Consider the following 25,319-nt stretch of genomic DNA (forward strand, 5'->3'; position numbering starts at 1 on the left):
TTTTCTAAAATATCTTCTGGCAGTCACCATCTCCATTTTTGATGACAGGAATCAGAGGCTACGTTGATCTCTCACTGTTCAGGGGTGTTTGGAACGCTGGGACAGGCATCTCGGACCCATACTGGCGCCCTCTACAGTCGCGGGCAGGCATGACATGTGTCTGGGTTCACGCGAGGGTCATTCTCGTCCTGCCAGCTGCATGTATAGCTCCACATATGATCATTGGTTTCGGACGGCAGGGGTGCCAGACTGATCAGGTGACTGGCCTCCACACAGCAGGTCCGCTGTCCTTGCGTTACGACGCCGCAGATGGCGTGAGCGGTAAACAACATGTACCACTGTCCGAGGTGACTTTTCACTTTTTTATGGGTAAATTTAGGACCGCCTTCTCACAAATAATTCACCATCTACCTGTTATCCTAGCGGTATATGCTAGCAGTATATTACAGGTGTATAAAGGGTAGTGTGTGGCGCAGTGGGCTAAACCTGTGTGGTCACGTCTCAAACCGAGCCTCAGCACATCTGCGGGTCCTTGAGCAAGGCCCTTAACCCCCAGCTCCCTGGGTGCCCCAACAGGTGGCTGCCCTTCACGGACAGCTTGCTCTACGAAGAACAAGTCGAGAGAGGCGTAAAGACAATTTCCCCACGGGGATCAATAAGTATCGATTATTATTATTATAAGCTAGTGGTATATGCTAGTGCTACATTAGCCTGTCTGTCCAACTCTGAGCTTGAGTCATTATTTTCTTTGCACCATCACTTGTACGCGCCAGCAGGAAATGCATCCCATATTCAACATGACCTCTATATGAGATGAAAGAGAGGGAGTCAGCCAGGGGATAGTCTAAGATTTTAGGGTCGAGGGCATTAGATGGGCCATTATTCATATGGAGGAGCCAAGCGTATCATTAGCCAATGATGCGTTTTGAATTGGTGAATTGACCCCCGCATTTAGCAGACATATTCTGACACACTGTACAGCTGAGAGGGCCCAGCAAAGGGTCCCTGCAACAATTAGGAGGTTCGGTCGGTCCTTGCTCAAGGGCCCAATGGTGACATCACTCTGCTGGCCCCGGGACTTGAACTGGTAACCTTCCATCACGGGCACCCAAACACTGCTTTAACCTGGGCTGAAGCCTGGGCTCTGATCAGGACGGAGCCCAAAAAGATGCTGATGCGCTGCCATTTGCAGTGTGAGTTCCCCCTAGGGACGATGACAGCTCCTCTTAAATCAAGCTGTCCTCTGCCCTATCATTATCCCGGCCGACTCCATTACTCACAGAGCACACAGCCGCCAGCTCAGCTTCAGCGGGACTGTCAGGAATGCTGAATGTGACAGTGTGTGACACCCTGCCATATCAGGGGGGTGGGGCGGGGGGCCAGGGCACCTCTAGGTAATTCTCAACTTCAGAAGTAAAGGGATGGAGTCACATGACTCGGATGTGCCTGATATGTTCACATGAGGCTGTAACTACGAGGCGTGGGATGGGGCTGGCCTAGCTGCCTTCCATCCGGATGTTTCTCTCGGGGTGTGTGTGTATGCGTGTATGTTTGTGTGTGTGTGCGGGTATACCTCTCCTTATGGGGACACAATGTCCCTATAACGTGATAAATATCCGTTTCTTTATGCGTGATAAATATCCAGGAAACCGGTCCCCATAAGGGAAAACTCTATTTTATAAAAATCAGTGACTGCTATGAAAAAACTAAAAATGCAAAAACTGCATTTGCTTGGTTACTTATGGTTATAGTTAGGGCAGGGTGGGGGTTAAGGTTGTCATAGTTAGCGTTAGCATTTTTCCCATAGAAGTGAATGAGCGGGCCTCATAAGGATAGGTATACCCTACATGTGCGTGTGTGTCTGTGTTTGTATAAAGGCATAAAGCCCTGAATGCCCCCACCCCCTGACCACAGATCAGTTGCCAAGCCTGAGGTCTCTGTGGAAGAAACACCTGCCTTCATATATAACAAACTGAGGCCCTATCAGGGATCTCAGTTACCAGGCTGCAGTGAGTAAATATACAGTATGGGCACATGCCATAATGTGTGGGTTTAATGTGCATGAGCAGATATACATGTGATGTTTTAAGGACACACTGCAAACTGTGTGTGATCCCGAAAGCCTGTTACTAATTAGGGCTGGGAGATCCGAATTCAAGTTTACTATACTATACTGTAATGTACTATGCTATACTGTACTTTATTGTACTGTCTAGTATTTCGCTATACTGTTCCATGCTGTACTGTACTGTGCCGTATGGTACTGTACTCTGCTGTGTAGAAGTATATTATATTATTCTATGCTGTAATGTTCTGTACTGTGCTATACTGTATTGTACTGTGGAGTGCAGCCTTACTGCAGCCCCCCTCATTAAGGTGTGCGTGGGCGTGTGTTCAGGGGCGCTGTCTTCCCAGCATGCCACTGGCCCGTGGCCAGGCCACGCGGTGGTGTGTTTGCAGGGGAAACACAGTGTGGCTGTGATGCTGTTTTTTTTATCTCCTCTCAGCACTTGACATATCACATTCGTGCTTTTAACAGATAGTCTAGATCCATCAAAAGACGTCTCCCAGTTCCCTGTGGATTGATTTACCAGAAACCACACAGAACCATCGAAACAGGCCTCTCGATTCCCCATGGATCAGTATAACAGATACTGCACAGAATCATCAAAATGGGCCTCTCGTTTCCCCATAGATTGACTTAACAGATCCGCCACAGAACCACCAAAACGGGCCTTGTGATTCCACAAGGATCGATTTCATCCATGGCATATCATACAAACAGCAGCATTTCACATTTTACCTCGCAGCTCAAGAGATGGAAATCAATACTAATAATCGGAGCGGCATTCTGCCAGCACCATGCCATCATATGCGATTTCCCGCTGGTCCTGCTGCACGGCAGCAAATCGCCCTTGTGCTCTTTTTTAGACCTTTTTTCAAAAATAGAGGCGTGACTTTTTTTGGCTGATTCAATAGGTTTATTCGTCACGTACACAATTGTACACATACAACATGTAGTGAAGTGTAACCCTAGTCATTCCGAGCAGCTGTGCATGATAAGAGAAAAATAAAATATATAAAAATAACAATATTAAATAAAAATGTATGTTCAGCTGTACATAACCTATACATAAGTGATACAGTAAAAGTGATTGTGCTGTGCAGTTTAAGTGCAATGTGCAAGAGACCTGAGAAATATACCGACAGTTTGGACAGTATGAGCTGAACTGCATTGGCCTCTTTTATCCATGTGCGGGGCTCAGTTACCCATGAGCGGGGCTCAGCTACCCATGTGCCGGGGCTCAGCTACCCATGTGCCGGGGCTCAGCGACCCAGGTGCGGGGCTCAGCTACCCATGTCCCGGGGCTCAGCTACCCATGTGCCGGGGCTCAGCGACCCAGGTGCGGGGCTCAGTTACCCAGGTGCGGGGCTCAGCTACCCATGAGTGGGGCTCAGCTACCCATGTGCCGGGGCTCAGCTACCCATGTGCCGGGGCTCAGCGACCCAGGTGCGGGGCTCAGCGACCCAGGTGCGGGGTTCAGCGACCCAGGTGCGGGGCTCAGTTACCCATGAGCGGGGCTCAGCTACCCATGTGCCGGGGCTCAGCTACCCATGTGCCGGGGCTCAGCTACCCATGTGCCGGGGCTCAGCGACCCAGGTGCGGGGCTCAGTTACCCAGGTGCGGGGCTCAGTTACCCATGAGCGGGGCTCAGTTACCCATGAGCGGGGCTCAGCTACCCATGTGCCGGGGCTCAGCTACCCATGTGCCGGGGCTCAGCTACCCATGTGCCGGGGCTCAGCTACCCATGTGCCGGGGCTCAGCGACCCAGGTGCGGGACTCAGCGACCCAGGTGCGGGGCTCAGTTACCCAGGTGCGAGGCTCAGTTACCCAGGTGCGAGGCTCAGTTACCCAGGTGTGGGGCTCAGTTACCCAGGTGTGGGGCTTGCTCCCTTGCTTTTTGCCCTGGCCGCATGCCCCGAGAGGAGGGGACGTGTCCTTGAATACCGTAACCTAGTCACTGGCAAAAGAAGAATGTAGTAATGAAAGATCCCCAGAATCTGGCATTCATAGTGGAGTGGGGGCGTCCCTAACTGTGACTATGCTAAGTGATGGTGTCACAGGGCCTTAGCCCTAACCCAGTACACTGGGGGTCTGGAACTATCCACACCAGCCTTTGGTGCTTAAAAAGAATCACTTAGGACTATATCATGTGCTGGGGTGAGGTGAACTATGGGAACTGCCTTCTCATTTTGCATTCTGGAAGAATGAGACCAGTTTTCCATGGGGGAGGGGGTGGCGTAGCGAGGAGACGGGTAAGTTAGGGGCAGGAGGTGCGGGGAGAGTATCGCTGTTTAACGTGCTGCACACAGTCTGTCTGTCCGGCAGGAGCACAAAGAATGACCCGCTTTCCCAGCTGGGATCAGGATCCAGGCTTATTGTCAGACAGGCAGGCTGGAGGAATTCTGGTTTAGACCAGCGTGGGGTGAAAACGGGGGATTGAGCGGGGTTGGGGTGCAAGACGTAAGGCACAGAACAGCATAAAAACCCGCAGTGGAAGTGTCAGCATGGTACTTATGGTGTATGTAAATTAACACAGTAGAAAACAATGCAAAGAGCTAGCCTGGCTGTGTGTTCATTGTGTGAGTCACTAGGGGGTGCTGCTGCCAAGTGCCCCTCCAGCTTTTCACTGTGGACATGCTGTTTTTCAGCTCTGGGACGTGCGCCTGCAAGTCAGGGGTGTCTGGGTCCAAGTGTGACGACTGCCAGCCAGGCTTCTTCCGCTTTAGCAACGCTGGGTGTGAACCCTGCCGGTGCCACAACCACTCCAGCCACTGCCACCCGCAGTCCGGTGAGTGAACTGCACCATGGCCTGCTTGCAGTTGGCCAGGAAACGCCATGCGGGTGAGCCTGGAGTCCCACTTCCTGTGCCCCCCCCCCCCTTGTCAAACCCATTGCTTTCACCATATTCACTCTCATCCAAAAAAGGACACTTTACATCTGCAACACTGCATGTTCCCTGCAGCAGCTCAGATGGTGTCACCCTGCAGTCCACTGGGTGAAAATGAACACTGATGCATTCTGTTACAGGGGAGTCACACCACAGTAGCTGTGGTTTACTAACCCCCAGCATCGCATGTTATGCACATCCAATTTTCACATCACTAGTCAGCTAGATTAAGGTCAGGCTTTTTCTTACCTTACTATAGTGCAGGAGGTAGTTTCGCTAAAACATTTTTACTCTGTCATAGTAAAAAAAAACTTAGCAAACATTGAAATTTTAGAGGCAATTCCTTTTCAAGATTATCTAATATATGTTTTAAAAAAATCAGGTTATAGTTTACCTCCGCTGTTTTTGCATGAGCGCTGCATGCGTTCAGAATCACAGTGTGATATTTGGGAATTTTGCAATACCATGCTATGCTAGTATACCATACAAAATTCTTATTTATTTCTTGTCATGTCATCCTGATCTTGTTGTATCTGTTCTTCCAACCAGTTCGCAATTAAAGCTTGGATCTCTTGATTTTTCGACACACCCATTATTACTGTTTTTTGTTTTCCCTCGTTTATCGTTTACAACAGTTTTCAAGCCTGTATAATAGGCAGTCAGTGGGTTTACTGACCTGAGTTCAGCCTTCTAATGGATCCAGTGAAAGTTTGTTGGTTTGGGCCCACGTGCTGCAGTGCCACCTGGATCCTTGATGATTTTCCCAGTGTTCCATCGGGTATATACATTCACTGAGCTCTTTTTTAGTAGCCCCATACTAATACTGGATGGGGCCTCCCTTTGCACTCAGTCCTCCACAGCTTGGATTCCACAAGATGTTGGAGACATTTCTCTAAGTTTCAGGTCCATTCTGACATGATCACATCATGCAATTCCTGCAAATCTGTCAGCTGTACATCCATGCTGCGAATCTCCTGTTCCCAGAGGTGTTCTGCTGGATTCTGGAGACTGGGAAGGCCACTGAAGAACACTGAACTCGGTGTCATGTTCATGAAATTGGTTTGAGATGACTTTTGCTTTGTGACAGGGTGCATCATCATACTGAAAGTAGCCATTAGAAGATGAGTAAATCATGACTATGAAGGAATGAACATTGGGGCAGTAATACTCAGATTCAACAAAGGATCGAATGGTATTGATCAGGCCCAAAGTGTACCAAGATATTGTGCCTCACACCATTACACCATCACCACCAGCCTAGACTGTTGGCACAAAGTAGGTGGTACCCTGGATTCACACAGTTGACGCCAAATTCTAACTCTACCATCTATATGACCAGATTGTGTTTTTCCAGTCTTCAGCTATCCAGTTTCGCTGAGCCTCTGCCCACTGTCGCCTTTCTGTTTTTGGCTGACAGAAGTGGAACCTGACTTCTGCTGCTGTAGCCCATCCGATTCAAGGTTTGACGTGTTGTGCATTCTGATGCTTTTCTCCTTGCCACAGAATGGTTGCCTGAATTATTGTAGCCTTTCCGTCTGGCCATTCTCCTCTGACCTCTTTCATCAACAAGGCGTTTCCGTCCGTAGAGCTTCCACTCACTGGATGATTTTGTTTTTCCACATCATTCTCAGTAAATCCTATAAACTCTTGTGTGAGAAAATCCCAGGAGATCAGCAGTTACAGAAATACTCAGACTAGCCTGTCTGACACCAACAATCATACCACAGTCAATGTTTGATGTGAACTTTACCTTAAGCTCCTGACCTGTTTCTGCATAATATTATGCTGCCACATGATTAGATCAGTGTTTCCCAATCCAGTCTTTGGGGACCCACAAACAGCCCACATTTTTGCTCCCTCCCAGCTCCCAGTAGACAGTCCTGTAGGGAGATGGGAGGGAGTGAAAACACGGACCGTCTGTGGGTCCCCGACGACTAGATTGGAAAACACTGTATTAGATAATTGCATGAATAAGCACCAGTGAGTATATCCTGGAGGTGCCGTGTCCTACACGATGGACTAATGAACCCTGCTTTTTTTCTGAAGAGAGAAAATGGCGATCAGGTGCACGTTTCTCAGGTCACATGACCATATTAATTGTCACACCTGGCCCCCCCTGAGTTCACATTCCCTGTTAGATGCACTATGCTGGGTCTCTGTTCTTTGTTTCCTGCACGATGCCCCACCACGTTTTCTAAGTGTTGAACAAGCCGAACTATTCGTCCCATTTCCCAAATGCGGCAGGGGGGGGATTGATTGGCCTCCGTCAGGCTCAATGGACCGCTTGCTTCTGACATTTGTTGAAGGAAGCACAGAGGGTCACACTCGCTCTCACCATGTAAATCCACCGAGTGAAAAATGCCACGTTCCCATCGCTCAGCATAATGAATGGCTCTCATCTGGACTGACCCCCCTCTTCCCTCCCTGGTGCGGGACTGCAGATGAGTCCATTTGTTCCCCTTTAGCCCCCACCGTGACACTGTGCCCCCCCTCCCTTCGGACCGGCTGCCTGCCGTCTTCATTATTCTAATTGACGTTCCGCCTCCAGAACCCTGCCGTGTTCTAATCACTGTCATTTGGCCCCTGGAATTAGAAGCTGTTAATTGTGTTTGAATCAGGAAGGTCTGCATAACTCAATCAGCGCCCCCCCCCCTGTAATACCAGTGCTGGCGAGCTGACTGGGGGGGTCTCAGGGGTTCTCAGCCAGTTCGATGCTCATTAATAACAGATGGTGGGGGGGGTCGTCCCTACACTCCAGCCTGTGACTTGTGTTACATCGCCAGGCTGCTGGTTTATAGATGGACTCTGAGATCGATGCAGGTCTCGTTAGGGTCAATTTGCACATGGATTGCGGCATCGGTTCTTTCCAGCACGACGCATTTGCTGCGGGGATCTCAAGCCACCATTCAGCCTGAATTCATGTTTATTCATTGAAATATGTTTTGGATTGGTTTTCTCATATTTCCCACGTATTCGGCTTCAATACCCTTTATCTGGTACAGGGTAATGGTGAACCTGGATCCTGGCCTAGAAAGCTTGGGGCAGATGGGTTTAGGAGGCAGGGGACACCCTGGACGGGACGCCCTATCATATATGACCCATATTCCATTAATAGCCGCATATCACCGCATGCATTTTTAAGAGGTTAAAAAGAACGAATATCTCTGTGGGTAAAAATGTCACCTTAGCAACTACAATGTAAATTTAACAGCTGGACCTGCATCTGGGTGCAAGGCCTTAACTGTGAGGATACGGGCAGCGCCAGTCTGTGCCAGTCTGTGGTGAGCATTGTATACCACGAGCGATCGACATCCGCCACCAAACGCCCTTCTTGCCGTGGTGACACGTCAAGTGGAGATCCTTAAAGTGATTAGTAACAGACATTAGTGTTCCACTTAACATCTCACGCAACCGGCTGCAAGGGGGAGTCCAGCAGGCCCAGGGATACCTTAGGGTACTTACTGTATCCTGTTGATTCCTGTAGTCTGGACCTTTTCTGCGTCATTCTGTAATATCGGGATCGAACAAGCTGAGTTGCCGTTTGACTGAGGTCTAACATCCACAGCAAGACTAGCAAAGCAGTTGGCACTTTACTGAAAAAGCCGCCCAAGGAAAGATACCGAAACCTGAATGAAAATAACAGGAAAGTTTACAATCGTGGTAAAAATGAATTGTGTATGAAATACAAGCAATGTCATTTAAGTTTTTTTTATATTCGGTTTTTAATATGCTTTAACGCCAAATGTACCCAGATCACACCCTGAGCCAGATGTATGTTCCCATCCTAGATAAGAAAGATGCTGGAACATTTGTATGTAAATGAAGAAGCACCTGACACAGACACCATGGGCTTCTAGTCATGATCAGGTGAACGCAACTGCAAATGGACACCTTGCTCCTGATTGGTGGCGGGGCCCTGTGGACGCTGGCGTGCTGCGTGTGCAGCGTGTAGATGGGTCACGCCTGTGCCGGGACCCCGATGGTGACATTTTCACGGCGGCCTCTCAAGGGTCATTCCAACACTGTACTGATGATGGCTGGTGGGGTGGGGGGGGGCTGTCCCATCATCATCACTGAGGGGGTGAGTATATGTGTGTGTAAGTGTGTGTGTGTCTGTTTTGATGCTCCTGGAGAGGCTGAGCAGCTGTGGGGGGGGGGGGGGGGGGGGTGTATACTTCAAAAGGAAGGCGGGGCTCTTCCAGCAGTCTGGCAGATGGTAACCTTTCCGTGACGGCAGGGAGCAGCTTGCTGTGTTTGCATCGTGGTGTATGTATGTGTGTGTGTGTGTGTGTGTGTGTGGGGGGGGGCTCAGGAACCTAGCGGATGGCCATAATCGGCCAGGGTATCTTAGAAGTAAAGCTGATTGGCCACATAGACCACGTGGTGGCAATGATGGTCAGGCTTCTCGGAACTGGTCCACGGTCACCGCCACTGATGTTCCTGAGCTCTGAACCTGCAGGCCTTCATTTCACCGCTTCCTGCTCTGCCTTGGAAATCTGCGACCCCCCTCTAGGGGGCAGTATGAGAGGTCTCCAGCAGGTGTCCCCTCCCACTGTCAGTGAGACAGCCACCCACCGCCCCCCATTGAAATTGGCCTTTTCACCCTGGCCTCTGCTTCTGGATTTAAATGGAAAAACTTTTCATGCAAATGAGGCATTAAACCGGGATGCAAACACATGACGTGCTTCGGGCGTCGTGAGACAGGGTGAGGGTGAGGGTGAGGGTGAGGGTGAGGCCCCTGTTAAGCAGGAAAGGGAGAGTCCTCACCTCATTTCTCTCCACACGGTGCTTGACAGCAGTTCACTCTGTGACAGACAGGAAAGATGGTGCCACTTTCACAGGCACTTTAAAGCATCTCCTGCCTCGCTTTCTCTCTCCCTCCCTCCCCCTCCTTTCCTCTTTGATAAAGGGAAACTTCTTCCATCTAACGTGTGTAGAATATCAGTTATTGTCCAATGCATACATTATAACAAATGAAGTTTAGTTTTTAATTATTAGCATCTTGAAATATTTCATATAAAACGATTATCCTGGTGGCCACCCCCCCACCCCACCCCCCCCACCCCGACACCCCCGATCCTGGCTGTGTGTGCTCCTCCAACAGGCCAAAGAGATGTATTTTCTGTGTGCTTAAATTCTCTAACAACCCAGACCTTTGGGACGGCCTGACGGTCCCTGTTTTTGCTCCCTTCTGGTGGGTCCCTGTTTTTGCTCCCTTCTGGTGGGTCCCTGTTTTTGCTCCCTTCAGGTGGGTCCCTGTTTTTGCTCCCTTCAGGTGGGTCCTTGTTTTTGCTCCCTTCTGGTGGGTCCCTTGCATCAGATCACACTTAGTGGGTGTCGGCATTGGCATCAGGGGAAATGGCAGCTTACTTAGTCTATCTAGTTTAGTCTCCATTTTCCAAGATTCATGTTGAGATACAAACTTCCCATGCTGGCATTGCATCCCGAAAAGGTGCACAGGATTCCAGTTACCTTCGCACACGCAGAAGATCATCTGAAGGTAAAGTTGGACTGACCAAAGCTCCTGATGTGCTAGTTCACTTTTGGATGAACCACCTCTCTTCCAGCTGCGTGTCCTGGTCAGGGTCACAGGGGGGTCACAGGGGGGCTGGTGTCTATCCCAGGCAGCATGGGGCACAAGGCTGGGGTACAGCGATAGGCAGTTTGAAGCTCTACTGTACAGAGTACATGACGGTACAGCAAACGAAGGGCTACCCAGCCTCACAGGAAAGGGCTACCCTCTCACCCTCACCCAGAAAGATGAGCTTGTAAAGCCCCCCATCAGCAAGCAGGGGCGCTACATGGGTGTCCTGCGCAGCCCTGCTGTCTGTGGAGTATTCCCACTGCAGGCACATGGATCGGCTGTTTGCCCCTAATGTCCCTGCCCCTCGCAGCCAGCGTGGGATAAGCCTAAAAGTACCAGCTTGAGCAGGAGCTTAACACAGGTCTCCATCAAATTAAAATATATTCTCCCACCCTGACCTCTTAGGGGCTCCGTAGTAATATATAATTAATTTTGAACAAATAAAGATGAAACTATTTGTTTCATCTATTGATATTGTTTTGAGCTGAACAAACTGAATGGACAAAGTTTACATACCTGCCACCTACTAGATATACCTAGTTAATTATCTTGCATATGCGCAGTTGACACGCACGGTTTCCGCTAGACATAAAAATCTGTGCTACACGCGTGCCGTCCGCAGCCAGCCCCTGATGACGATGTTTACGTCATGTCCCCTCGTCCGCAAGTATGAATTGGCCTTAACCCCACATGACCCGAGCCGACAGCCTCAAGGCATGTCCTCTCTCTGCTCTCCTGCTCTTCCCGGATCAGTGCCCTCCGTGGACCTCAGTCCTGGTCCTGAGCTGACGTCATCAGATGGATGCAGCTGAGGGGGGGGTTATTCCAGCATTGACCTGCAGGTAGTGTGGGGGAGGGGATGAGCCGTGGTGCTGATGAGCCTGGCAGACGGACGCAGCTGGAGTCTCTCTCCTGCCCGACGGCCCACAGCTCTCCCTGCAGATTCGGCTCGTACCTGCAGCCCAGACCAGGTGCTCCTTTATTATGGGAGACCCACAGACAGGGTTACTGTACGTTTATGCTGTTTACTGTACATAGATGCGGCGGCAGTGTTTACCTCCCCTCAAATCACGCATTTCAGAGGCCCCCTGTTGGCCACAAACAGTAACTACACTAAATATTAAATAGATACGTTCCTTAACAGATGGTGTAGTAGCGTGTTCTGCCTAGGTACGATCTTCTGACGCGGGGGGGGGGGCTTTTCGTGTGCTGCCCCAGAAACAACAAACCCGTCCCTGCATAGATGAACACGTCTTCAGGTTAGTACATCGGGCCATATGAACACGCGCGCCAACAGATGTAGCTTAATCTACTGCCATTGCGTGGGGGTGGGTGCATGACGCGCTCTAATCAGTGCGAAAAGTAATAGTCACAACTTGAATTCATCTGCAGAACAAAGACCCCCTAATGCAGCCAGAGTCTCTGAGCATCAGGGGGCCTCGAAAGGCAGGATGATGGAGGTGAGGGGCCACAGGGGCACTGGCCCCAGCTGATACTTAATTGGCCCCCAGAGTGCCCCCGCCACTGTCACTCCCCGATTCAAAAGATATCAAAAGAACTATAGCCCTTCTTACGCCACCCCCACCTTAGAAAATCCTACAATTGCTCTTGGGTGGGGCAGAGAGAGAGAGATTATGTGAGTTACAGAATGGAAAAGAGGAGAGAGCGCTAGATGACAGTGTGTGCTGTGTGCGTGTGTGTCTGAGTGTGTGTGTGTCTGTGTGTACATGTGTGCCTGCGTGTGTGTATCTCGGTACACTCACCGGCCACTTTATTAGGCACACCTGTCCAACTGCTCGTTGATGCTGATTACTGATCAGCCAATCACATGGTGGCAACTCAATGCATTTAGGCATATTGACATGGTCAAGACGAACCGCTGCAGTTCAAACCGAGCTTCAGAATGGGGAAGAAAGGTGATTTAAGTGACTTTGAACATGCCATGGTTGTTGGTGCCAGACGGGCTGGTCTGAGTATTGCAGAAACTGCTGATCTTCTGCGATTGTCACACACAACCATCTCTAGGGTTTACAGAGAATGGTCTGAAAAAGGGAAAACATCCAGTGAGCGGCAGTTCTGTGGGCGAAAATGCCTTGTTGATGCCAGAGGTCAGAGGAGAATGGCCAGAGTCTTTCGAGCTGATAGAAAGGCAGCAGTAACTCAAATAACCGCTCGTTACAACCAAGGTATGCAGAAGAGCATCTCCGAACGCACAACACGTCAAACCTTGAGGCAGATGGGCTACAGCAGCAGAAGACCACACCGGGTGCCACTCCTGTCAGCAAAGAACAGGAACCTGAGGCTACAATTTGCACAGGCTCACCGAAATTAGACAATAGAAGATTGGAAAAATGTTGCCTGGTCTGATGAGTCTCGATTTCTGCTGCAACATTCGGATGGTAGGGTCAGAATTTGGTGTCAACAATATGAAAGCATGAATCCATCCTGCCTTGTATCAACGGTTCAGGCTGCTGGTGGTGGTGTATTGGTGTGGGGGACATTTTCTTGGCACACTTTGGGCCCCTTAGTACTAATTGATCATCGTTACAACGCCACAGCCTACCTGAGTATTGTTGCTGACCATGTCCATCCCTTTATGACCACAGTGTACCCATCTTCTGATGGCTACTTCCAGCAGGATAATGCACCATGTCATAAAGCTCGAATCATCTCAGACTGGTTTCTTGAGCATGACAATGACTTCACTGTACTCAAATGGTCTCCACAGTCACCAAATCTCAATCCAATAGAGCACCTTTGGGATGTGGTGGAACGGGAGATTCGCATCATGGATGTGCAGCCGACAAATCTGCAGCAACTGAGTGATGCTATCATGTCAATATGGACCAATATCTCTGAGGAATGTTTCCAGTACTTTGTTGAATCTATGCCATGAAGGATTAAGGCAGTTCTGAAGGCAAAAGGGGGTCCAACCCAGTACTAACAAGGTGTACCTAATAAAGTGGCCAGTGAGTGTATATGTGTGTGTCTGCGTGTGCCTGCATGTGTGTGTACCTGCAGTGTGTATGTGTACCCGCAGTGTGTGCCTGCAGTGTGTGTGTACCAGTGTGTGCGTGGCTGCGTGTGCATGAGTATGTGCTTGCAGTGTGTGTGTGCCTGCCTGTGCCTGTATGTGTGCCTCCGCATGTACGTGTGCTTGCAGTGTGTGTGTGTGCCTGCGTGTGTGCGTGCCTGCGCGTGCCTGCAGTGTGTGAGTGCCTGCAGTGTGTGTGTGCCTGCCTGTGCTTGCATGTGTGCCTCTGTGTGTGCGTGTGCTTCCAGTGTGTGTGCCTGCAGTACATGCATGTGTGCCTGCGCGTGTGTGTGTGTGTGTGTGCCTGCAGTGTTTGTGTGCCTGCCTGTGCGTGCATGTGTGCCTGCGCGTGTGTGTGTGCCTGCAGTGTTTGTGTGCCTGTGTGCGTTTTTATAATTATTGCATTGTGAGGCCCAGATTTCCCCACAATGTGATAAATGCTGTAACCTTGTGGGTAAAAGGGGCTGGGATAAAGGTTGTGACCATGGAAATGAATGGAGTCCCCATAATGATATGAATACCTGGACTGTGCATGCGGGTGTGTGTGTTTGTGTGTGCATCCTGCCTGATGTTCGCTCCCTCCTCTCCGGCCCCTGCCCACATTTACCGGGGGCCCTCAGACTAAGGTGTCCCACCAGGCATGATCGCCAATCATCCTCTAAGTGTACAGGTGCAGCACTCCCCACTGGCCCATTTACATGTGAATGCCCTTATGCATCTGCATTAATCTGCCCGGTCATCTCTGCTGCCAGCTCGTCTGGATCAGAGCGGCCATTTTACTACGGAGATCCTCCCTGATCACGCATCACCCTGTGAAAGCAGAGCAGCCTTTATGGGAGAATGACAAACTACTTTGTGTTTAAAGCTTTACATCCCCCTCCAATAAACTGTGAGGAAAAACAGGCAACAATGAAAGATGGGGGTCTTTAGGGCCGCCGCTGGGTGTGTGTGTCCGGTGTGGGGTCCGGCGTGGGGTCCGGCGTGGGGTCCGGCGTGGGGTCCGGCGTGGGGTCCGGCGTGGGGTCCGGCGTGGGGTCCGGCGTGGGGTCCGGCGTGGGGTCCAGCGTGGGGTCGTGCCGTTCCTGGGCTGGTTCGAGGCGAATGAGCTGTAACACGCCACGCCTGCACATCAAGATGGCGGTCACCGAGGCTGCTTACTTTTCAGCCCTAACCGTGTTCTCACCCCCTGGAATTGGGTCCCCCCTGGCCCGCCCTCTCCGTGCCCCCTCCTCCTCTTCTTGCACCCACATTGCAGCCTCGCCCGATAAGGGAGGTGTGCATTTATTTCCTGTGAGCTCCGATTGTGAAGCATAGGGAATTCTCTGACATGCCTGAAAAAACCTGCAAGATCCCAAATGCTTCTGTTTCATAATAATGACTGTCAGAGCATATAAATCCAGACTTCTGGGTCACACAGCCTCTGTGTACCACAAGAAAAAGAAGTATATTTATATCTCACAAAGGCTGAAAAAAATTTCACTTGAGAGCAACATAAGTCACAACTGTGCCGTTTTTCCATTTCCGGTTATACATGTGACAGTTTACACAGCTTAGAATGACCAAATGATGGTAGTTATCTGACTTATCTTCTGTAAAACGTAAAGACAGCCTTGCTGTCTGCAGCCATGCCATCTCTGACAGCATCAAACCTATGTGATACTATAACTCCTCCGTCTTTTCATTTGTTCCCTTCCTTCCACCTTAAGACTGTGTGTGTGTGTGTCTGTGTGTGTTGCCCTTTTTATTCAGGCATCTGTCTGAACTGCCAAGGCAACACTAAAGGACCCGGCTGTGAGGAATGCAAGTACAATTTCTACAGAAGGCCAGGTGCCGCCCTGACGGACGTCTGCATCCCCTGCCCGTGCTCCACTGTCACGTCCACTGGCAGCTGCCACATTGGTGAGTCCTGCGGGGTGGGGGGAAGTTGGGGGGAGTCAAGCTCACCGGGTGGCGGTTCAGCCAGGGTGATTTCATGGTCACGCCATCAGCTTCTTCTGTTGATGGTGAGAATCTCCAAATGCCAGCCTCTATCTCCGCTCCTTGCTGTGACCGCTGCATTGTTCCTGCCTCCCATCTCCCGCCTCAGGGGGACGCTACGCCGTTTGTCACAGCACATGACTGGTGATGTCGGGATATTTGGTATTGCAGGAAATAATAATGAGATCAGGTGCTACGGAGCATGGGGGGCTTGTGTTTGCATGCATGTCTGCAAAGGTGTGTGTGCCTGAGAGCACAGCCCATAATAAGGTACAGGATACCCTGTGCTGTTAAGGGAAATGAACAGCGCCCCCTGTAGATTTACTGAAGACTTACCTTACCGGAAACAGCCCCTCCCTGTACCCATTTTTAACTGGAGTAACACATTACTTGAGGGACACAAGTAACTCAGCGACTACTCAAGTACGAATCATGAACAAATATAGTAACTGCATGAAATACATGAACATTATGATTGATTAATGATGAACAACCATAGGAGCAGTAGCAGTAACTAACATTTAGTTTCTGGTTAATTAATACATCATGTAAGCTTGTTCTACTACATTTGTGTTACGAAAGCTGGTGCCATCAGAGGACTGTCTGTGTGCAACTATACACAGTGAGTGGGGAGGGTCTAAGGATGATAATACACAGGGCAACTATACACAGTGAGTGGGGAGGGTCTAAGGATGATAATACACAGGGCAACTATACACAGTGAGTGGGGAGGGTCTAAGGATGACCATACACAGGGCAACTATACACAGTGAGTGGGGAGGGTCTAAGGATGATAATACACAGGGCAACTATACACAGGGAGTGGGGAGGGTCTAAGGATGACCATACACAGGGCAACTATACACAGTGAGTGGGGAGGGTCTAAGGATGACAATACACAGGGCAACTATACACAGTGAGTGGGGAGGGTCTAAGGATGACCATACACAGGGCAACTATACACAGTGAGTGGGGAGGGTCTAAGGATGACAATACACAGGGCAACTATACACAGTGAGTGGGGAGGGTCTAAGGATGATAATACACAGGGCAACTATACACAAGGAGTGGGGAGGGTCTAAGGATGATAATACACAGGGCAACTATACACAAGGAGTGGGGAGGGTCTAAGGATGATAATACACAGGGCAACTATACACAGTGAGTGGGGAGGGTCTAAGGATGATAATACACAGGGCAACTATACACAGGGAGTGGGGAGGGTCTAAGGATGATAATACACAGGACAACTATACACAGTGAGTGGGGAGGGTCTAAGGATGATAATACACAGGGCAACTATACACAGGGAGTGGGGAGGGTCTAAGGATGATAATACACAGGGCAACTATACACAGGGAGTGGGGAGGGTCTAAGGATGACCATACACAGGGCAACTATACACAGTGAGTGGGGAGGGTCTAAGGATGACAATACACAGGACAACTATACACAGTGAGTGGGGAGGGTCTAAGGATGATAATACACAGGGCAACTATACACAGGGAGTGGGGAGGGTCTAAGGATGATAATACACAGGACAACTATACACAGTGAGTGGGGAGGGTCTAAGGATGATAATACACAGGGCAACTATACACAGTGAGTGGGGAGGGTCTAAGGATGATAATACACAGGGCAACTATACACAGTGAGTGGGGAGGGTCTAAGGATGATAATACACAGGGCAACTATACACAGTGAGTGGGGAGGGTCTAAGGATGATAATACACAGGGCAACTATACACAGGGAGTGGGGAGGGTCTAAGGATGATAATACACAGGGCAACTATACACAGGGAGTGGGGAGGGTCTAAGGATGATAATACACAGGGCAACTATACACAGGGAGTGGGGAGGGTCTAAGGATGATAATACACAGGACAACTATACACAGTGAGTGGGGAGGGTCTAAGGATGATAATACACAGGGCAACTATACACAGGGAGTGGGGAGGGTCTAAGGATGATAATACACAGGACAACTATACACAGTGAGTGGGGAGGGTCTAAGGATGATAATACACAGGGCAACTATACACAGTGAGTGGGGAGGGTCTAAGGATGATAATACACAGGGCAACTATACACAGTGAGTGGGGAGGGTCTAAGGATGATAATACACAGGGCAACTATACACAGTGAGTGGGGAGGGTCTAAGGATGATAATACACAGGGCAACTATACACAGGGAGTGGGGAGGGTCTAAGGATGATAATACACAGGGCAACTATACACAGTGAGTGGGGAGGGTCTAAGGATGATAATACACAGGGCAACTATACACAGTGAGTGGGGAGGGTCTAAGGATGATAATACGCAGGGCAACTATACACAGGGAGTGGGGAGGGTCTAAGGATGACCATACACAGGGCAACTATACACAGGGAGTGGGGAGGGTCTAAGGATGACAATACGCAGGGCAACTATACACAGGGAGTGGGGAGGGTCTAAGGATGATAATACGCAGGGCAACTATACACAGTGAGTGGGGAGGGTCTAAGGATGACAATACACAGGGCAACTATACACAGGGAGTGGGGAGGGTCTAAGGATGATAATACACAGGGCAACTATACACAGTGAGTGGGGAGGGTCTAAGGATGATAATACACAGGGCAACTATACACAGTGAGTGGGGAGGGTCTAAGGATGATAATACACAGGGCAACTATACACAGGGAGTGGGGAGGGTCTAAGGATGATAATACACAGGGCAACTATACACAGTGAGTGGGGAGGGTCTAAGGATGATAATACACAGGGCAACTATACACAGGGAGTGGGGAGGGTCTAAGGATGATAATACGCAGGGCAACTATACACAGTGAGTGGGGAGGGTCTAAGGATGATAATACGCAGGGCAACTATACACAGGGAGTGGGGAGGGTCTAAGGATGATAATACACAGGACAACTATACACAGTGAGTGGGGAGGGTCTAAGGATGACCATACACAGGGCAACTATACACAGGGAGTGGGGAGGGTCTAAGGATGATAATACACAGGGCAACTATACACAGTGAGTGGGGAGGGTCTAAGGATGACCATACACAGGGCAACTATACACAGGGAGTGGGGAGGGTCTAAGGATGACAATACACAGGGCAACTATACACAGTGAGTGGGGAGGGTCTAAGGATGATAATACGCCGGGCAACTATACACAGTGAGTGGGGAGGGTCTAAGGATGATAATACACAGGGCAACTATACACAGTGAGTGGGGAGGGTCTAAGGATGATAATACACAGGGCAACTATACACAGGGAGTGGGGAGGGTCTAAGGATGATAATACGCAGGGCAACTATACACAGTGAGTGGGGAGGGTCTAAGGATGATAATACACAGGGCAACTATACACAGTGAGTGGGGAGGGTCTAAGGATGATAATACACAGGGCAACTATACACAGGGAGTGGGGAGGGTCTAAGGATGATAATACACAGGGCAACTATACACAGTGAGTGGGGAGGGTCTAAGGATGATAATACGCAGGGCAACTATACACAGGGAGTGGGGAGGGTCTAAGGATGATAATACGCAGGGCAACTATACACAGTGAGTGGGGAGGGTCTAAGGATGATAATACGCAGGGCAACTATACACAGTGAGTGGGGAGGGTCTAAGGATGATAATACACAGGGCAACTATACACAGTGAGTGGGGAGGGTCTAAGGATGATAATACACAGGGCAACTATACACAGTGAGTGGGGAGGGTCTAAGGATGATAATACACAGGGCAACTATACACAGTGAGTGGGGAGGGTCTAAGGATGATAATACACAGGGCAACTATACACAGTGAGTGGGGAGGGTCTAAGGATGATAATACACAGGGCAACTATACACAGGGAGTGGGGAGGGTCTAAGGATGATAATACACAGGGCAACTATACACAGTGAGTGGGGAGGGTCTAAGGATGATAATACACAGGGCAACTATACACAGGGAGTGGGGAGGGTCTAAGGATGATAATACACAGGGCAACTATACACAGTGAGTGGGGAGGGTCTAAGGATGATAATACACAGGGCAACTATACACAGGGAGTGGGGAGGGTCTAAGGATGATAATACACAGGGCAACTATACACAGTGAGTGGGGAGGGTCTAAGGATGATAATACACAGGACAACTATACACAGGGAGTGGGGAGGGTCTAAGGATGATAATACACAGGGCAACTATACACAGTGAGTGGGGAGGGTCTAAGGATGATAATACACAGGGCAACTATACACAGGGAGTGGGGAGGGTCTAAGGATGACCATACACAGGGCAACTATACACAGGGAGTGGGGAGGGTCTAAGGATGATAATACACAGGACAACTATACACAGTGAGTGGGGAGGGTCTAAGGATGATAATACACAGGACAACTATACACAGTGAGTGGGGAGGGTCTAAGGATGATAATACACAGGGCAACTATACACAGGGAGTGGGGAGGGTCTAAGGATGACCATACGCAGGGCAACTATACACAGGGAGTGGGGAGGGTCTAAGGATGATAATACACAGGACAACTATACACAGTGAGTGGGGAGGGTCTAAGGATGATAATACACAGGGCAACTATACACAGTGAGTGGGGAGGGTCTAAGGATGATAATACACAGGGCAACTATACACAGGGAGTGGGGAGGGTCTAAGGATGATAATACACAGGGCAACTATACACAGTGAGTGGGGAGGGTCTAAGGATGATAATACACAGGGCAACTATACACAGTGAGTGGGGAGGGTCTAAGGATGATAATACACAGGGCAACTATACACAGTGAGTGGGGAGGGTCTAAGGATGACAATACACAGGGCAACTATACACAGTGAGTGGGGAGGGTCTAAGGATGACAATACACAGGGCAACTATACACAGTGAGTGGGGAGGGTCTAAGGATGACAATACACAGGGCAACTATACACAGTGAGTGGGGAGGGTCTAAGGATGATAATACACAGGGCAACTATACACAGTGAGTGGGGAGGGTCTAAGGATGATAATACACAGGGCAACTATACACAGTGAGTGGGGAGGGTCTAAGGATGATAATACACAGGGCAACTATACACAGTGAGTGGGGAGGGTCTAAGGATGATAATACACAGTGCAACTATACACAGGGAGTGGGGAGGGTCTAAGGATGATAATACACAGGGCAACTATACACAGGGAGTGGGGAGGGTCTAAGGATGATAATACACAGGGCAACTATACACAGTGAGTGGGGAGGGTCTAAGGATGATAATACACAGGGCAACTATACACAGTGAGTGGGGAGGGTCTAAGGATGATAATACACAGGGCAACTATACACAGTGAGTGGGGAGGGTCTAAGGATGATAATACACAGGGCAACTATACACAGGGAGTGGGGAGGGTCTAAGGATGATAATACACAGGGCAACTATACACAGTGAGTGGGGAGGGTCTAAGGATGATAATACACAGGGCAACTATACACAGTGAGTGGGGAGGGTCTAAGGATGATAATACACAGGGCAACTATACACAGGGAGTGGGGAGGGTCTAAGGATGACAATACACAGGGCAACTATACACAGTGAGTGGGGAGGGTCTAAGGATGATAATACACAGGGCAACTATACACAGTGAGTGGGGAGGGTCTAAGGATGATAATACACAGGGCAACTATACACAGTGAGTGGGGAGGGTCTAAGGATGATAATACACAGGGCAACTATACACAGTGAGTGGGGAGGGTCTAAGGATGATAATACACAGGGCAACTATACACAGTGAGTGGGGAGGGTCTAAGGATGATAATACACAGGGCAACTATACACAGTGAGTGGGGAGGGTCTAAGGATGATAATACACAGGGCAACTATACACAGGGAGTGGGGAGGGTCTAAGGATGATAATACACAGGGCAACTATACACAGGGAGTGGGGAGGGTCTAAGGATGATAATACACAGGACAACTATACACAGTGAGTGGGGAGGGTCTAAGGATGATAATACACAGGGCAACTATACACAGTGAGTGGGGAGGGTCTAAGGATGATAATACACAGGGCAACTATACACAGTGAGTGGGGAGGGTCTAAGGATGATAATACACAGGGCAACTTTTTGAGCAATGCTGTCGGGCAATGTTGTGCTTAGGCACTTTCCAATTGATATTGGGCAACAAATTTTTATTTGAAAAATAAAAATCGACATTGTGGGGAGCATATTTTCGGACTCCATGGAGGAAATTCAGTTTTATAAAAATCTGTGACTGTGATCAAAATACCAAAAGATTTGTGTTTTGTTTGGTTATGGTTGTGGTTGTGGTTATGGTTATGGTTGTGGTTATGGTTAGGGCTGGATAGGGGTTAAGGTCGTCATTGTTGAAATAGAAACGAATGGACGATCCCAACAAAAATATGAAAACAAACGTGTGTGTCTGTCAGTGTGTGTCTGTGTGTGTCCCCCTTTGTAAAGGTGGGTTAGTTAGTATTAAGGTGGAGTGGAGAACTGGGTGAACAGGATTGTCTCAGCAATGGGTAATGAGGGTAATAATTACCATCATGTTAGTTATCTTGTGTTGAACCAGCTGACACTGGGGGAAGAAAGAGGGGGGCTCAGCCGGACCCTTCTCGTAGCTGGGCAAAGCAGTCCTGCCATCTCTGCTCTGTTCCACTAGGGGCACTGTGATCCACCGCCCCATTGTTTTACTACATCAAATGGGCGGGGGGGGGGGGGTGTCTGCGCTAAATTGCAATTGTGTCTGTAAAGACTGCCGAGTCAAATTGCCATTTTTCAAGCTAGGATCAGCTAATTGGACAATAATGGCTAAAACAAATAACAGAGAGCGGGTTACCTATCCCCCCCCCCTCTGTGTTCTCACTATCAGCTCTGAAACTGAAGGCACTACATGTGCACGAACGTAAACTGGAGAGTGATGAATGTAATGCAGTGTGATTCCCGCAGGTGCAGCAGCTTGTTAAATCACGGAGAGTTATGTGATATGACAAAGCGCAGGGGGGGTGTGTGATTCGTTATTCACACCCCAAATGGAAGCGCAGGCCGGCAGCCCACAGGGGGCCGGTGTGACCAGCCGCTCGGCGCCGTCCCGCCGCATGTGACAGCCATCACCACGGGGACCTGCGAGCCACATTACACGTCTCTCTCTTTCATTTACTGAAGGACGGCAGCTTCCTGCCTGCCAGGTCCATAACAGACGGCAAGAATGCAGCCCCCCACCGCCTCCGCCCACCCCCCACAGGCTTCTGGGTACCGGTCCTCAGTGTTAACCCTACTGCAAGGTCCCCCTAAACTGCCGAGTCTCCTCCTATACTGTCTCTGCTGCTGGTGAGGACTCTTTCTAAATGGTCAGTTTATGGCTCAGAGGGTTGCCAGTTCAAATCCCATGTTCGGCAGAGCGATGTCACCGCTATGCCGGTGAGCAAGGTTCTTAACCCCCAGTTGCCCCAGGGACTGGCTGACCTGGCTTTCTGAGAAGGAATTATCTGAAGTATGGATGGACGTGTCTGCTAAGTAAATAAAATAAATAAGATGTGACCCTCCCATCTGTGCAAATGACCTCCTGTCTGCTGTCTCAATTCAGCACCAGAGGGAGAGAACATAACAAAATTGTTCTAGAAAGGGCTCCCACCCAAGGCCAGTCATGTGACAGAGGGCTGGAGCTCTGGGATTCTGGGTAATGTAGTTCGGATGGCACATTGCTGATGGCACTGAATGAGAATGGCTTTGTGTGATGATTTGTGTGTGTCCCCCAATCCCCGCCCAGAGCCTCTACTGCTCAGTTATTCTGTGTCCAGGTAACCCACCCACGGGGATTTATGCTTTCATAACTCCATTACATCCTCAGCGGAGGTGGCAAACTGCTCAGCAGCCCAGCTAAGGATTATAGCGCTTCAGGTTATTAAGTGTTGCATGAAGCACAGAACGTGACTTATTTAAAATTATTTTCACACTGTTCATTATTCACTGTCACTGCTTTGTATTAATCTAATCACTCATATATTGTTTCAGGTCTGTGTGTGTGTCTGTGTCTATGTGTGTGCTTCTGTATACCTGTGTGCGTGTATTTCTGTGTATGTGTGTGTCTGCCTGTGTTTCTGTGTGTGTGTCTGCCTGTGTTTCTGTGTGTGTGTGTGTCTGCCCGTGTTTCTGTGTGTGTGTGTGTGTGTCTGCCCGTGTTTCTGTGTGTGTGTGTGTGTGTGTGCCTGTGTGTGTGTCTGCCTGTGTTTCTGTGTCTGTGTGTCTTTGTGTATGTGAGTGAGTGTGTGTGTGTGTGTGTGTGTGTCTGTGTGTATGTCTGCCTACCTGTCTCAGCAGAGAGTCACCCCACTCGGCCCGTATTTAACCTTTACTGGTTCTCAAACAGCTCTTCCACCCTCCCTGAGCATTTGCAGAAGATAAGTGCCTTGTTTTCCTGAGCTGGTTCTTTCTCTGAAGTTGATCTATTACTTGATATAATTTAAATGACATGAAACCAGTAAGGTGTGCGATAGAGCAGAGGCGACGTTCCCGTCATCTCCCATGTCATGCAGGAGGAATGCGCACAGACCCAGGACTCACGGAGCAGACTGGCTCAATCGCAGACCGTCCCACGGGTCCATACCTGATAGTTATCCTGGGTTCTGCGGTATTCTGTGTGTTTCTGCTGGAATTTTCCAGCAGGATCCTGGGCCGACACCCTTGTTTTGTGGGACAGCCTGTAACGGCGAATGTCTGCTGCCTTCATCTCCATCTTGTGGAGGGTCCCAGGCCCTAAGGATGAAAAGAAGGTCTTGTGAACATCAGTTAACCAAAGAAATTGGTGTTATGTTAACTGATTCAAAGGTACAACATCCAAACCCTGCCTGCCACATGAGCTAGCATGCTTGGCTAGCTGTGGTCCTGGGATACTCTGGTTTTTGTAACAGCAGTATAAGGTCAGACATCCGGGCTGGAATTTTCCGGTACATGCTGTGTGTCAGATGTTTCTGTGGGGGCTGCTGGTACGAGGTCTTTTTTATGTCAAAAAGAACTCAAAGGTAATTAACGAGAGTGTGCTTAATTAAGTCAGATACTCCTGTTGAGCCTTTGACGGTGTGTAGGAGGGAGCGACAGGCCAGCCTGGGTGGGGCTCTCCACACCGTCAACTGCCGACTCGAGGGAAAGAGACTCTCCTTAAACGCAGCTCCGTCAGACAGTAACACGCTGTCACTTGGGTGACGCATGTAATCTGTGGCCCTGGGATACAGAGCACAAAAGCCAGCAAAACCCCTTTGTTTTCCGAACCACTGAGCCTAGTAAGTATTAATCTTCAAAATCTTGGTGAGCGTAGATGAAGGAAAGTGGTAGAAGGAGAAGAGGCACAATGCTGGTGCCGGCGAGCAGGTCCTGATGCTGCTGACGTTTTCCTGTGTGGCCTGAATGGTGACAATGAGCATTATAGCCACAGTGGACACACGAGCAGCCATGCGTGTTGGGGCAGGGGGCGCTGACCTCATACTCTACAAGGTTCCATGGTGGTGCTATTAGGGCGCAATTCTCAGGTGTCCTACTGCTGTTGTGCCTCCAAAGATAGCTTGTGTACTTGTACCCCTTATATTAGCAGTTTACCAATGTGCTGCGTATGACATTATTTATTTAAATGGTCACGAAAATGAGATGACATGTGACACAGGTGCTGCCCTCTAGTGGGCAGGACTCAGGAATCTGACTTTGCGTAGCGCCTATAATTTCCTGACCACGGGCCGCGCTCGACCTCTTCCTTGAGGATCTCTTATTCCATTATGCAGAC

At 49.5% G+C, this 25,319-nt stretch overlaps 1 protein-coding gene across 1 annotated transcript in view; it reads left to right on the forward strand.

The window, feature by feature from the left end:
- LOC125719530 (multiple epidermal growth factor-like domains protein 9) overlaps positions 1-25,319 on the forward strand; it is an 81,306-nt gene that overhangs the window by 45,841 nt on the left and 10,146 nt on the right. Inside the window, exons 3-4 of the mRNA XM_048994400.1 lie at positions 4,714-4,853; positions 15,320-15,469. Of these exons, the coding sequence (XP_048850357.1) occupies positions 4,714-4,853; positions 15,320-15,469 (290 nt within the window). The remainder of the gene's footprint in view (positions 1-4,713; positions 4,854-15,319; positions 15,470-25,319) is intronic.

Source organism: Brienomyrus brachyistius, chromosome 2 (assembly GCF_023856365.1).
Source record: "Brienomyrus brachyistius isolate T26 chromosome 2, BBRACH_0.4, whole genome shotgun sequence".
Taxonomy (NCBI): domain Eukaryota; kingdom Metazoa; phylum Chordata; class Actinopteri; order Osteoglossiformes; family Mormyridae; genus Brienomyrus; species Brienomyrus brachyistius.